Below are 16,435 nucleotides of genomic sequence, written 5' to 3' on the forward strand. Positions count from 1 at the left end.
GTACTAACAGTGGGACTACTGTGAATAATAGAAGTGTATTACTTCTCTGTGAGCCACACTAGAAAATAAATGGAAAAGTGACATGCAATAGATGCCCTAGACACGTTGTGTCAGGTCACAGAGCTTACTTAATTCATTTAGGAGCAAGAAGAATGCTGCAATATGGATTCTGATACAGGATGATTATGTCTGCGATTTCTCCTGTACTCCACACACCTCAGATTCTGCAAGGTAGGATCTTGGCTCGGTACATACACCTGTTACTTGACCAAACCGGTCGAAACGGTTAGCTGTTTGTATTCTCACTGTTTCTCCTGCTTTCAGTGGACGAAGAAATCTACTCTGAATAGTTGGGTTCTGATTTTTCTGTTCTTACCTTTAGGCCTCAACAAACTGGAACTGATAGGCAATGTTAAGTTTTGGTTTGCCTAGATATAAGTCTCTGAGCAGGGGAGTCAAGTATATCCTCACGGGGTATGTTTCTGAGATTGTGTAAATTCAAAAAGACATTGGTATTACCCTTTGACTTCTCTAATAATTGCTTTGCACTCTGTACTGCAAGTTCAGTCCATTTGACTGTGGTTATTCTGGGCTACTAACGTGTACAAATCATTGTTTTGCAAATTTCTGAAGCAACTGACTTAAATTGGGTACCATTGTCAGAAATAACTTTGTGTGGACTACCATGGACTGAGAAATGATGTTTCAACTTGGTGATAACAGCAGTGGACATTATATTAGGTTGTAAATCTATCTTAAACCAGTTTGAATAAGAGTCTATCAGCACTAAGTAATTTTGATTGTTCCACTGGAATATATCAGTTGCTTTTGTTGACCAAGGTAGTTCAGGGACTTAGCTGAAGTGTTTTTTTTTTTTTTTTGCAAATGCAGTTTAGTAATATTGCCTACTGAACAAGAAGACAGTACTTTCGGTGTCTTTTACTATAGAAGACCAAAATATTAGTCTTCTCACCCTTCTTTTGCTAGATTCGGAACCTGGGTGAACACAGTGCAAAATCTGGATGTATTCAGATTTTAAGTAAGCTGGAACAACGATTTTAGGACTTTTGAAAACAATGCAGTCTTACATCAACATCACATCTCTATAAGGAAAATAAGTTTCCACTTCAGGTGGTGCACTCATTTGCTTTAATGGCCATCCAGCATTAATGAAGTGGTTGAGCTTTTGCAAAACTGGATCAGTCTTTTAGGATGTCTCAGCTCATCAAGTCTCGTGGTAGAAAAATGACATGCTTCCATGACATCAGAGTGAAAATTCTCTGCATTGAGCTGCTCCTTTGTATTTCTGGATGATGTGGATAAGGTATCAGCCAGATAAGAAGTTGCCTTTTATACAGACAATTTTGAAGTTGTACTTTTGCAATCTAAGCATCATTCTTTGTAATCTCACTGGAGCTGAATGCATAGGCTTTTTAAAAATAGTGACTTAGAGGTTGGTGATCACTTTCAATCTGAATAGCTCGACCATAAATATAATCATGGAACTTTGAACATGCAAATACTGTTGCCAAAAGTTCTTTCTCCATTTGAGCATATTGTCTTTCAGTTTGGGCAAGAGTTTTAGATGCAGAGGCTACTGGTCTGCCTTCTTTTTATTTATTATTTATTTATAGTTGATTTACCAGCATTGTCCATTGGGTCCGAAGTACCCGTTTTCAATGGAGTCTTGGGGAGAAAAGCTCCAATAATAAAGATACAAAGATTACAAAAGTTCACATTTAACACTTACAATCATGTTAAAACATATCAAAAGTAACAGTAAACAAAACTATAACAAGGTTTACACTTTAATCATTTACAACCATGTTTAAACTGGTTGTCAGAAGCAGTAGTAACAAATACTAAAGCAGTGGCTGATGCAGGTAGTAGATTGTGGATTCATGACAAAACAGTGGAACAGGTGGTTACAAGGCAAAGAATCTAAGGTTTAAGCAGCTGCATGAAGAATACTTTAGTTACATTATGCGTGACAAGCATAGCATTGCTGTAGTAAAATATGTAGCATCTTGAATGGAACAGAAGAATCTGAGAATTACTAGGTGGTGTTACATTTGTTTATTTATAGTATTTGGTTGTATCTGATGTGGCTGCCTGTAGGGGGCAGGCTAGACTAGGAGGGATGAGAGCAGGAGCATTCCCAGGAGGAAGTTAAGTATGTGTGCAGGGATTTTTTAAAAGCTGGGAGGTTAGTAGTGGTACGGATGGAGGGGGGAAGGGAATTCCATTGCCTTGCCAGGGCAAAGAATAGCAGGCTTTTTCCAGGAAGACTGAAGAGGTTTGTAAAGTTCTATCAGATTTTGGTTATTGGATCTTAGGAGTCTTTGTGGCATATGCATTTTGAAGGTGGAGCTGAGTGAGGGACAGAGGGATGGATGGAAAATGAGTTTGTGGGCAAAGGTGAGCTGAGTGAAGGTGAGATAGTTAGGAAGCTCGAGCCAGTTTAGCTTGTGGAGAGATGCACAGTGGTGGGTTGATGCTTTGTGGCTAGTTGCAAATTTGGCAATTTTATTATAACATGAGGACAGTTTTGTTTTGAGGGATGATTGGAGGTTTGTTAGAAGAGGGGTGCCGTATAGAAGGGAAGGAATAAGGAATGTTGTAGCAAGAGTGAGCTTAGTAGATGTAGAGAGGAATTGATTTTGTCGATAAAGCATGCCAAGTTTGTAGTGGCTTTTTTTTATGTTTAGTAGTAGATGACTATTGAATTTGAGCTGGTCATCTATGTGGACCCCTAGTAGCTTGCTTTCAGATACTAGTTCAAGAGTTGTGTTTTGGCTGATAATAGAGACTAAATTTTTGTCTATGGTTGTGTTTTTTGAGGGGGTAAATATAAGTTTGGTTTTGGATGCATTGAGTACTAGATGGCTATTTTTCATCCACTGTTCAGTAGTAGAGAAGGCATCTTGGGTTAATTTTAAGAGAGTAGGAATGGATGTGGCTGAACAGATTATGGTAGAATCATCTGCATATTGAATGAGTTTGGCATGGGGAATTGAGTGGAAGAAGTCATTTATAAATATATTGAAGAGTAGAGGACCCAAGATGGAACCTTGGGGGACCCCAGTGGGTGTGTTCTGGAAGGAGGAGGTGGCTGTTTTCCATTTGACAGCTTGTTGTCTATGGGAGAGATAGCTGGTAAACCAATTGATAGAGGCAGGTGATAGGTTTAGGTTAAAAAGCTTGGTAAGGAGAAGACTGTGAGATATGGTATCAAAGGCTTTAGAGAGGTCGAGCAGGAGGGTAGATACATTAGAGCCAGAATCTCGAGCTGTATTTACTGTTTCCAGGAAGGAAAGGAGGGCAGTCATGGTGCTGTGGCTGGGTCTGAAGCCATGTTGTGTGGAGGTTAATAAGTTATTATCTAGAAGATAGGGAAGGAGTTGGAGATGGATACATTTTTCTAAGAGTTTTGATATAGGAGAAAGGATGGCAATGGGACGAAAGTTAGTGATATCGTTATTTTTGCCTCCTTTGTGCAAGGGTATGAGGAAGGATCTTTTCGAGAGTGTGGGAACAAGGCCTTCTTGTATAGAGCGATTTATTAGGATGCTGATGGGGAAGGCAATGGATTTGGCAGCAATGTTAAGGAAGGATGAGGGTATGTTATCAGGTGCATTAGAACAAGGTTTTAACTTTTGCAAGAGTTTTTTTATGGTAGAGGTGTAGGGATGGGTTTTAGGGAAAAAGGAGGGAGTTGAGAGGAAGGAGGTGAGGGGGGAGATAGGTGGGATGTAGGTGTAGAGGGTGAGATGTTTATTGGAAAAGGTTGTGGTAAGCTTAGAGATAGAGTCTAAGAAGGAGGAGTTAAATTGGGTGGCAAGATTGATATCAGGAGCATTTGGGTCTGGGCTTGGGTTTTCTGCTGTGCCAGGTTTTAGGAGTTTATTGATGCCTTTCCAGAATTTCTGAGGATTGGTTTTATTGTTGTTTTGAAGTATGGAGTAGTAGTTTTGTCGATCTGTTGTGATAAGCTTTTTAACTTTGTTACGAAGAGTTTTGAATTCATTAAGGGTAGAGGGAGTTTTGTTTCTTTGGTATCGTGCCCAGGTTTTATCTCTGTCGCATGGCAGTTAGTGCATCTCTTGTTAGCCAGGGTTCAGTTTTGTTTCATATTCTTTTGGTTTTTATGGGGGCCAAACTATCCAGGAGATTTAGGAAAGTTGTGTTGAAATATGCAACAGCATTATCCAGGGGTAGAGTTTTTAGTGGGTTCCAGTTTATTGATTTTAGGGAGTCTGAGAAGGTTATGGGGTTAAAGTGTTTTAGGTTGCAAGTGCAGATGTAGTTGTGTTGTTTGTAGTGGACATGGAAGATGTTTAGTGTAGATGGGAAGATGGTCACTGAGGGAGTCAGGTAGAGTTCCACTGTTGGTGTAATTATGGGGATGAGATACTAGAATCCAATCTAGGATACTGCCACTAGTGAAGTCTTTAGAGGGTCTGGTAGTCTGGTTGATGAGCTGAGAGTATTGATAAAGGTTAATGTTTATGTGATGTAGAGAGGAGTGAATGGAAGACCAATTTATATTGGTATCACCCATAATAATAGTTTCATTGCTGATATTGATAGAATGCCAGGATAGGATATCGTCTAAAACTGAGACATTGTCACCTGGGGGGATGTAAAGTGAAACTAGGCAGATTTGTTTGCTTATTCAATTGAAATAGAGCTAATATTAGTTCTGCATTGGAGAAATTTGGAATGGGTTTGTTATAGTGAGTAATGGATAGGGTGGAAGAATAGAGTAAAGCTACCCCACCACCCTTTTTATGGGTTCTGTCTTTTCTGATTATTGAGTAGTTTGGTGGTAGAACTTCAGTGTCTTTTATATGGGGTTTTAGCTAGGTTTCTGAAATAGCTAAGATATCAGGTTTATTGTGAAGAAGCCATGTGTGAAGATTGGGGATTTTGTTCGCTATGCTTTGGGCATTTAGAGAAGCCAGTAGACTGGATTTAGATGTAGAGGTGGTGGTGGTTGGGCCTGGGTTAGGGTGTATGTCACCAGATTAGGAGTATGGTTGTAAGGTAATTTATTAAGTAACTAATGTGTTTGGACTGCCTTGTATGAAGGTTGTCTGTTTTTAGATGATAGATATTGGAGCTTAGAAAGGGTATCTGGAGTTTATAAGACGTGTTTAGTTTGTAGTGAAAAAAGAGATGGGAGTTAATGGGATAGAGTTCAAGTTCTTGAAGAATAACTGCACCAAGACCAAATTCTGAAGCATCACAGGAAAGAATTACTAATTTATTGACATCATTATATCTTAGTGTAGGTGGGGTGGCAATTTTCTGCTTAAGGTTTTCAAATGCTCTCTGGTGCTCTTCCAACCAAGACCATGCAACATTTTTGTGCATTAGCACTTTCAAATCCAGTGCTGGCATCTTAAGAATGGCTACTTGCTTGAATGAGTCTGGTCCCAAGCCAGTGCTAGTAAATAAATGACCTACAATTGTAACTTCTGGTAGTCTGAATTTGCACTTCAAAGGATTGAGCTTCAGGTTCACTTCAATTTCTGTCTAGAACTTTCTTAAGGTTTCTGTCATGCACTGCTTCACCATTGTCTCCAACCAGTAAATCCTCTACTATTATGGCACAAAGATAACGTGAAAAAGTTTGCTCCATTGCACCCTGAAAGACGTCACTTGCAGAATTTATTCCAAATGGCATCCTGAAGAATCTGTATCTTCCAAATGGGGTACTAAAAGTAGTCAGTAGTGAAGATTTGCAATCAAGCATCACTTACCAAAATTAACTTTTTATATCCAAGACAGAAAAAAGTGGCATTTCTTGTTAGGGTTGCGACTTCCTTGACTGTGCGCACAGGATGATGTGGTCTCTTTAATGCTTTGTTCAAATCTCTTGGGTCAAATCATATTCTGATTTCATCTGACCCTTTTCTGTGGGCTGCTAACATGGGCGACACTGATTCAGTTGGTTCTGTAACTGGACAAGTTACGCCTTGCCTGCACCATTTTATCCAACTGAGCTTTGACTTTATCCTGCATAGCTATCAGAATTTTTCTTGCTAGTCTGACCACTGGACTTGACCTCTGGGTCTAACCTCATACAATACACAACTGGAAGCTTGCCTAACTTCTCATCCTAAACATCAGCATACTCTGAGGAAAATAGCTTCAGTAAAATTGGAACGAGAACATGTGCTTATATGATGAGCAACTTTGGTAAAGGAAAGCAGATTAATTTTCAAATTGTCTCTGAGACCCAGCAATGACTGCACAGGTCTTCAGACTACATAGAATAGTAAGCTGCAGCAGTTCCCAGCCAAATAACATGAAAGCACTAGTGAGCCTTCGATTTGAATTTCTTCACCTCCATAAGCAATAAGTTTTGCACAACTGGCCACATTAAGCTGTTCACCAGCTCTCATCTTAGCAAATGTCTGCTGACGTAACATTATACTTTAAACCAATGTCTTATTTGAGCTTGGTGGATTTACCATTGATCTGAACAGTACAAAACACTTTGTTCTTTGACAACAAATCTACTGTATCAACCTTTTCACCAATTAGTGATACACCATCTATGTATAAAGTAGGGCTGCAGCTCTCTATATGTTCAGTTTGCTTAAGTGACCCTTCTTTATAACCGTGTGAGGTTTACTTGATTTACAAAACTTTTGAAAATGGTTCCATTTTTTACACTTGGGGCATTGCTGACCAAATGCTAAGTATTTCTCTTTTGAACTCCTGATTTGCACCACAGATTCGATAGTTAACAATAAAGCTTGATTTGCATTTTGCTAACTCGTGTTTGTACAGCACTGAGGATGTCCTTCTCACTGAAGTTGTCTTGGAACCTGCTGGAAAACTAAGGGTTTTACCTACCACACCCGCAGGGTTTACAGCTGCCATATGTTTAGGCCTGCTTCTGCTAGCCACGTGTTGCATGCTGTCTACATTTGCTCTGGAGCCTACTGAAACCATGCTCTTATCACTTGCAAGTGTACTTTTGTATGTTACTGTAACTTCATGGATTTGACAAATCTCAATAGATTTGCTCAGCATTAAATCACTGTCATGAAGCAAAATCTTTCTTACTGCAGCATTAATACCACACACAAGCCTGTGTCCTTTTATTTATTCATCTTTTAGTCACCAAACCTGCACGTTTTAGCTTTTTCTCAGATCAGTAATACAAGCTGCAAAAGTTTCTCCTTGCTTTTGATCTTGTGTATAAAACAAATGCCTCTCTAATGTAACATTTGTCTGGGGTTTGCACATTTCCCTAAATTTGCATTTCAAACACTCTGGGTCTTTCCTTGATTCAACCTGTACAACAATGACTGTTTTGCCCTTCTCCTTCATATACTGCTGATGCATACACAAAGAAGGCTCTCTTTCAATGGCCTCTGATTCAGCTAGGTTTAGCAAAATGAATGCCCTGGTGCATGCATCTTTGTCAGAATAAGCTACTTGTATAAAAATATTGTACTCTTGCTCAAATATTTTCCAGTTCTCTGCAATATTCTGATCAAATACAAGTGGGCATGGTCTGCAAAATGCCTCTGCCACATTAACACACAAAAGTGAAGGTTTTTGTGAGTATGCGCACACACACACACACAAGAAATTTATGCCAGCAGTTGTAACTATGCCCAATAGCACAAGCCTCTGAATAACTGAACTTTGCACAAGAATACTCTTGAAATTTTTGTACTGTAAAAAATATTTAAAAATAGCTGTACTGTGTGAATAAACTGGGCAGAAGAAGCTCAGAATAAAAAACATTTCCAAGTAACTGCACTTTGCGAATAAACAGTACACAGCACACTGAAACTTTCCCAAAATGGCTGTACTTTGCTAAATAACATGCAGTCGCCTTGCTTTATTTATGCTTAATGTCTCCTTTTTACTCTTTATTATATTTGTTTTGGTCATTTCATCTTTTTTCATGCCCATAATACTTTTCTTGTGCTCATTTTACTTTAAACATGGTCATTTTCTAATTCCGAGGTATTTCCTACCCCCTTATCTGATTTTCTGATGATCATTTTATCAAATATCTTAATTTCAAGCATTTTGTTTAATAAATGAACCTTTAATTGCCTTTTGCTTGCTTAATGTGTTTTGTGCCCTTGTAATGCTCCAGTTTACCTTTTTTAATAAATCGTTTGTGCAGGTTTTCGTTACTTTTGCTTCATTTTTGGCCCTTTTTTGTACTCTGTTCACTTAGTTTGCCTTCACTGTTAACTGTGCACCTTGTAGCTCTGAAAAGCGGTCCCTGGAATCCCAGTTCTGACACCATGTATCTTGTCTAGTCAGGATGAAACAGACAAACATTTGTGGGTTCTCTTCAAGCATCTTTATTATGTACAAACACATCAGGATTGAGGCTCAATAACTTTAACTTAGATAAACTTATAAACAATCTGTCACACTCATACATGCTCTCTCTGGCTGCACTCTCAAAATGGCACTGAAGCAATAGCACGTGCTGTCATTGAAATGGTTCTTAAAGGTGCAACATACACATAGTATTCTACAGCCACACTGATAGAGATCATAACAAAACTGAAGATTTGGTTGTATTATATTGGCCTGATACTATGAAGTACACACACACGTTTTAGCTGTCTGTAAGAATGCTGAAGAAAAGCCCACAGCCAACACTTCAATAGTCCTTTGATAGCTTTGCTAGTTGTAGTAGTGGCCATTGCACCCATGATCAAGCTATAACAGTCTCGAGTAAATCTCCCTTTACATTAGGGGTTGAGGATGGCATAATGGTTATGGTGTTTACCTTACAGACACAAGGTACAGGGCTTGATTCTCACATGGGGTAATCGGCTAGGCTTGAAATGGCTCACAAGGGCAGTTAGCCTAGTACTAATCTCTGAACCTATAAACCCATGCCTGAGCATGATTTATTGCTAAAACAAGCCACACCCTGGATCTTCTCTGCTCCAGCCTCTCTTTTCACTAGACCGTGTTTCTTTGATATCCATAATGTCCACTTTCAGTTTCCGTACTTGCACCTCACTCTCCTTTGACCCCAGACTTTTTGAATTATAGAAATCTTTCCCCAGACATTGTCAGCACCTTGGTTGTTCCTCTGCTATGCTGTGGGTCAGCTTTTACTTTGTCAAATACCTGGATGGGTACCTAAACTCTTCTGCTCTGTGATACTTGCTCACCCCTTCCCTCTTAGTTTATAGGTACAGTCTTGAGGACATACATTACCAGCCCAGTTCTAACACTATTCACTGAGTGCTAAGATGAAGCCTGTCCCTGATGGAGGTTTCTCTGCCAGGCTTCAACCATACTCCCTCTAGTCCCAAGCCCTCATCTCTTTTTTTTACCACTGTAGCCATTTCAAGTGGCTAATGTTTCTCTTCTTCCACATGTAAACGTCTTAGAATGCTCCCTCCAACCACCTTGCTAGCATCTCTCAGCCACATTCCTGGCCACTGTGACCACACTGCCTGTTTCCTCTGAGGTCATTGGTCCCTACCATGCATCTTTGACATAGTAACATAAAACAATGTCTTGTGCACAATATAGTGTATATTTTTCATATAGTGAACTGAGATTTGCAAAATATCACATTTAAATATATGCATTCTGCCTCCTACTGCTATCTATGCATTTTGCTGGGTATATGTAACAACCACATGTTGTCATGTGTGTAATTTGGCACACTGGATGTTGAGTCCTACATGTATCCATCTTCCATGTCTTCATGTAGACTTGAGCAGTCATACACATATCCAGGGCTTATATTAGATCCAGCACAAAATTAGCACACGTGGAAAATATCATTAGTGTGTCAAAGTGCATCATGTATTCTCAGCTTCATGAAGTGGACATTTGTCACGTGACAGTACTGTGATGGACTGCAAATCCATGCATGAATTACCTATAGCTGTGTCCTATGCATGCATGTAAACTTAATATATACACTGCGTAATCATGAGTGTGGCTAGGTGAATGCTGCATTGTGTTTCTGTTGCATTTAAGGCCATATTTATAGAATTTTTGTGTTAGTTTCATTGCAAAATGCAAGTACTGGATCTGTGGTGATTATGTGGATGGACATTTCCATTATGTTATAGCACTGCATTTCATGGCATATAATATGATTTACAGCTTGCTTTTTGTATTCTGCATTGCTGTTGTATATATAAATGTGCACTGCAGGAAGTCATGTGCTATACGTCTTGTGCAAATATGCAGCATTCATTCACTGCACACTGCTGGGCTTTGTTTTACATTGTGCTAGCACTCTGTTAACTCCTCTATTAACAGTTTTTGTAAGTGTTCTGAGATTATTGCTCTGTCTTTTCATGAATGCAGAGGTAACCAGCAGTATGTTTTGTAAAATATTTTTAGTGCATGCCGTGTAGCTGTCTCTGGACTTGTGTTGTGATGTGCTGTCCCATCTTTGCATTTGTGTGTGTGTATGTGCACACACATCAGAAGACTTGATGGCACCACTTTGTTTCTGGACATGTGTCTGCATGAGGATTTGGACATGTGTTAGCATGAGTATTTGGACAGTTGCATAATATAACATGGTGAGTGCATGGATATTCATATGTTATATGACTCGCTGTCAGTAAGCATGTCTACCTGACAGGGTTTCTTTGCTTTGGTCAACATCTGTTAACTTAATGCATTTGGTCGACTATATAGATAGTAGGCAGGTGCGTGAGATTGACAGTCCCTAGGTAGGGGAATATTCACTTTCCCCTGGTGTTTTGCAATCTCAGACTTAGTATATTTAATTAGCAAGGACAGTTGCAGCCCCCCACATGGGATGATGATGTATGTTATTTATTTCTTAATATTTACATGTTCCGAGAAGCAACCTTAGCACATGTATAGTAAGAAGTTGGCAGTTCATTTTTGATGTAGAGTGGTTTACCTTCAAGGTGTCAATATTCGTGACAGACTACATGTGTAGGGTGTATGCTTACAGTTGTCCTGTGCCTGGGTTTCATATGTTAGCTAAATGGCAGCAGTTTTTTATAATGTAATGTTTAACTTATCAGTGAATATTGCCTGCTCTAACCAATATGCAAGTCAGTACACACACATTTATGGTTTTGGAGTTCCATTTCTAGTCGTCATATGTTTGCAGTGTACCATCGTATCATTTTATGAATACATGTCTGCATATCTGTATACCACAACATCCATCTGCAGTATGAGCATTACAAACTTTACATCAGTGGATTCTGTAAACATTTGGACATGGTAGGTTTTTTGATCGTGTGCCATTTCATAGAATGCATGCATGCCCGTAGTCACACAAGTACTCTTCATTGGTAGGTCTGTACAGGCATATACATCTGACTGTGTCATAACTGATTGGGAGGTTGTGTGTGTGTATATGTGTATATATATATATATATATATGTGTGTGTGTGTGTATATATATATATATATATATATATATATATATATATATATATATATATATAAAATACACAGTGGATATAAAAAAGCGTACACACCCCTGTTAAAATGCCAGGTTTTTGATATAAAAAAAATGAGATCACAATAAATTATTTCAAAACTTTTCCCACCTTTAATGTGACCTCTAACCCGTACAATTCAATTGAAAAACAAACAAATCTGTTAGGGGAAAAATATAAAAAATAAAAAATGTACAATAAGCTGGTTGCACAAGTGTGCATACCCTTAAACTAATAATTTGTTGAAGCAACTTTTGATTTAATTACACCATTCAGTCTTCTTGGGTACACACCTGCCATCAATTAAAGAGTCTGATTAACCACAAATAAAGTTCAGCTGTCCTAGTATGATTTTTCTGAAATTTGCTCAGTTACCTGCTGCAGCAAAAGCCATGGTTCACAGACACAAAAGGATCTCATTATTGAAAGGTATCAGTCAGGAGAAGGGTACAAAATTTCCACAGCATTGGATATACCATGGAACACAGTAAAAGACGGTCATCAAAAAGTGGAGAAAATATGGGACAGCAGTGACATTGCAAAGAACTGGATGTCCCTCTAAAATTAATGAAAACACAAGACAAAAACTAGTCAGGGAGGCTGCCAAGAGACCTACAGCAAAAATGTACGAGCTGCAGGAATTTCTGCTAAGTGGTGGTTGTGTACTACATGTGACAATCTCCCGTATTCTTGATATGTCTGGACTATGAGGTAGGGTTGCAAGAAGGAAGCCTTTTCTTACACAGAAAAACATCTATGCCCAGCTAAAATATGCAAGACAATACATCATGTCTTCCAAAAGCAAGTGGGAAAATGTGTTATGGTCTGATGAGACCAAGGCTGAACTTTTTGGCCACAATTCCAAAAGGTACGTTTGGCGGAAAAATAACACTTCACATCACCAAAAGAACACCATCCCCATGGTGAACACTTCCAAATACCAGTCACACTTGGCCCAAAACCTTCAGGCATCTGCTAGAAAGATAGAGGATTTTCACCTTTCAACATGACAATGACCCCAAGCATATATCCAAATCAACAAAAGAATGGCTTCACCAGAAGAATATTAAAGATTTGGAATGGCCCAGCCAGAGCTCAGACCCTAAATCCAATAGAAATTCTGTGGGGGTGACCTGAAGAGGGCTGTGCACAAGAGACGGCCTCGTAATCTGACAGATTTGGAGAGATTTTGCAAGAAAGTGTGGGCAAATATTGCCAAGTCAAGATGTGCCATGCTGATAGACTCCTATCCAAGAAGACTGAATGTTGTAATTAAATCGAAAGGTGCTTCAACAAAGTATTAGTTTCAGGGTGTGCACACTTATTGTACATTTTTTATTTTTTATATTTTTCTCCTAACAGATTTGTTTTCCAATTGAATTGTACAGGTTATAGGTCACATTAAAGATGGGAAAAGTTTTGAAATGTTTTATTGTGGTCTCATTTTTTTATATCACAAAAACCTGACATTTTAACGGGTGTACACTTTCTATATTCGCTGTATGTATGTTTGTGTGTACATATACATATAAATATATATATATATATATATATATATATATATATATATATATATATATATATGGTTTAACTTCATATTGCCAAAATACTGAAATATCTAGTTTCAGCATTGCGACAGTATAAAGCCGAAACCATCACAACACTGACACTTCACAATCACAAAACCACAACATCGAACACACAGCATACAACACACAAACCATAACACCCACACCACAAAAGAATTCAGTGCAACAAAGCAGCACACAGGCACACAACTACACTATGCAAATAGAGGGGGCCAAGCACCCCTGCACCTTCCTACTTGTATATACTAACTCAGAGATTGCACAAACAGTAAAAAAAAAAAAAAAAAAAAAATCACACAACCAACACACACACACTCATACCTCCACCTCCCTACCCTAACCAACTTGTACAAGTTACAAAAATACTCACACACACCCACTTATCTTAAACTGCAGACACCATCCCAGCCAAACACTTCCGTAAGATAACGTAAATACATAAGTGCAAATTCGACATAGTCCTATTCGCGCTTATGCACTTTCGTTATTTTGAAAGTTTGGCTTCATGGACACGAATTGCTGAAATTCTATATTTCAGCAATTTGTGATTGTGAAGTGAAATCTATATACACACACACACACACACACACACACACACACACACACACACACACACACACACACACACACACACAAATGCCTGTGAGCCTCGGTCCCAACTCCGTTTTACATACAAGTACACATTTGTGCTCTTCATCAGTCGATATGCTTTTGTAGATTTGCAGCCTACTGCTCTGCCTGTGTCATTAAGTATGCTTGTGACAGCCACAAAGTGTGTTCAGTATATACTCAACAAAATGTGTATTACATTGTCATTTCCTTATGGTATCACTTGTGTATACATTAATGGCACTTTGCAGTTAGAAGTCCCACCGTGCAAGTTGTGATTTCTTTTAGACATACGGAGAAGACAAAACTTGGCCAATTATGTTTTAAAGTTATTTGTTTAATGATGACCCTGATGTTGGTAAACAGGGAGCAAATGAACCACAGTTAAAGATGCAACGATGGCTACAGTGCCTTTTTGTTGTCAAAGATATGTTTCTTAAACTGCCTCTAGTGGGATTATAAGGCTTTGGTTGCAGTTAATGTGATCGATTGAGTATGTGTGTACCTTCAGTAAGTGTCACCTGGTATGAGGCACTCTGAACAGTACCTGTGTGTGTGGGTGCATCTGTTTGCACATAGTGTAGTCTTCTTAACTTGAAGTTACTATAATCTCTAACATGTCAGTTTATTTGCTGCAAATATTAAACAGCTGGGGCAGGTGTTTGTACTTCCACTAAAAAGGCATAGTTCTATTTCAGAAGAGCAGATTGTCCTCTCCAAGTGAGGGTGAAGCTACCTCAAGCACAGGAGTTTAAGTAACTATACGAGTTGTTCACAAGGAAGGGTAGTTGTGATTGGGGAATTGATAAGCCGACTAGTGCACTCACAGTGATGCTATAGCCATTTTACTGGACATGGAGTAACAAATGAGTCTTCTCATATAGCTCTCAGTTTACTTATCAGTCACTAACTAGACCCTGTCATCACATATTGTCATAAGGTTTGTGTAGATGCCAAAAAAATGAGACTGGATATAAGTGGTAGAAATTATATATTCCTTTACAAGGTAGCTGGGCTTACTCTTTTTTTTGTTGTGTTTGGAGGCAAGTATTCCTGAGGACCACAGAGTACAGCTGTTATTTTTTGCTGAGATGAAGCTGCTGATGTGATTTGGGCCCCCCCCCCCCATGAGAATATCCTTGATGCCTTCCACAGGAGATGTTCCTAACAGCCGACGTGGAGGTGGCCCTTGGGACTCACTATGGACTCTCTTGAAGGACTTTATCTCCCAGCTTTCCTGTGACTGTTGGGATTCTAGAAAATGAGCTTGAAGTTGTTGTTGAAGATATGCATGCATGTGTTTTATTCTGTGTCTAGACAGAAGGATCATTTATACATGTTATCCAAGTAGGATCTGCAGTGAGTGGCAGGAAATGATATATGCAAATTCCATGGAGACAGCTGTGATACAATTACAGAACGTAGACCTGTGCAGAACTTAAGCTGTACACAGTAGTACAACAAAATCTACAGGAGGTATAGTGGAATTGTATATTCCAGGCTGATTTATGGGAACAGGTATTCTTATCCTCCAAACATCGTCATGGTCTGTTCAATCCTAATATGATCTATTTATTTGATGAAAGTTGTGTTTTTAATGTTCTAATCATTAGAGCTACTTTTACTGGACCATGGACAGTATATGAACACTTTATTTGCTTCTCTGTGTACAAGACTGTTGGCAATATAAGTATCACGTGATCTGTTTGTCTACCATATAGAACCATTAGACAGCTGAAGAGCCACTTGTTTCTCTTCTCCCTATTCTGGACACTGGACAGCATAAGCATGTTTATAACATGATTTTTTTCCTTCTACTGTAAAATACTGTATGTAGATTTTATATTCTGTCCCCACCCCTACAGGACCCTAGAAAGTGTAAGTCTTGCATGACGCTTAAACTCCCTTTTCAGTACCATTTAAAGGCCAATTCTCACATAAGCAGCTATACTGCTTGTTCAGTACCATGGACAGCACAGGTCCCAGATGTACATGCAGTCCTAAGGACAGTGCAAGTCTGAGATGTGTGCCTTCCTTGTATACAAGACCATGGATAGTACACCTTTATACAAAATATGAATATTTTCATTATGGATTCTTTCATAGACTCCTTTTTTGCATCATCTCCAAACAATGAAAATGCAATTTTCACATCCCCAAAGGGGGAATTTTTCAGACCTCTTCATTAAACAGTATGAAAGGAAAAATACATGTAATTCACTGCCATCTGTCCCTTCTCTCTCTGCACTCATCAGTCCAATTAATCCCAGTCCAGCATGTATTCCTTTGCCTCTCTATGCACAGACTAACATGGTGCAATCACATGCATGGGTGGCTGTGCTCCCCCTCATGTGATATTAGAGAGCGAGCAACCCATTTCTTTAGACATGGTGGTCATTCATCTGTTTACCTTTAGGATCATTAATTAGAGCTTCATTTATGTAGTCACTGCATGGTTCTTCAAATGGTGAGTTATTAATTTTATCAGCATGACTTTTTTTTTTCCTCCTTTCTTTTTACCGTCAAGGTCTGGCCACTTATGCCGACAAGCTTTTTAAATTACGGAATGGACGATGGGAGGATGTTTTAAGTGATGCAGTCAATCAAAACAGAGGTGTAGCTAATCGTTTTGCTGGACGGTCAGTTGCCTGCATTGATAGAAAGGTAAGAAAGAGATTTTGCTGTTGGAGTGATAGATTAAGAAGGTATTTGATTATAAAAAATGTCCGTAAAAAATGAGGGTAAAACGGAAGATCCCCACAATCATTCATAGTTTGC

The 16,435-nt window shown here is 38.9% G+C and overlaps 1 protein-coding gene across 2 annotated transcripts in view; it reads left to right on the top strand.

The window, feature by feature from the left end:
* CRTAC1 (cartilage acidic protein 1) overlaps nt 1-16,435 on the top strand; it is a 2,772,383-nt gene that overhangs the window by 651,211 nt on the left and 2,104,737 nt on the right. For both annotated transcript variants that reach the window (XM_044056906.1, XM_044056905.1), the window contains exon 4: nt 16,185-16,321. In XM_044056906.1, the coding sequence (XP_043912841.1) occupies nt 16,185-16,321 (137 nt within the window). The remainder of the gene's footprint in view (nt 1-16,184; nt 16,322-16,435) is intronic.

The sequence above is a fragment of the Protopterus annectens genome, chromosome 14.part0, assembly GCF_019279795.1.
Source record: "Protopterus annectens isolate FY-2018-M chromosome 14.part0, PAN1.0, whole genome shotgun sequence".
NCBI lineage: Eukaryota > Metazoa > Chordata > Ceratodontiformes > Protopteridae > Protopterus > Protopterus annectens.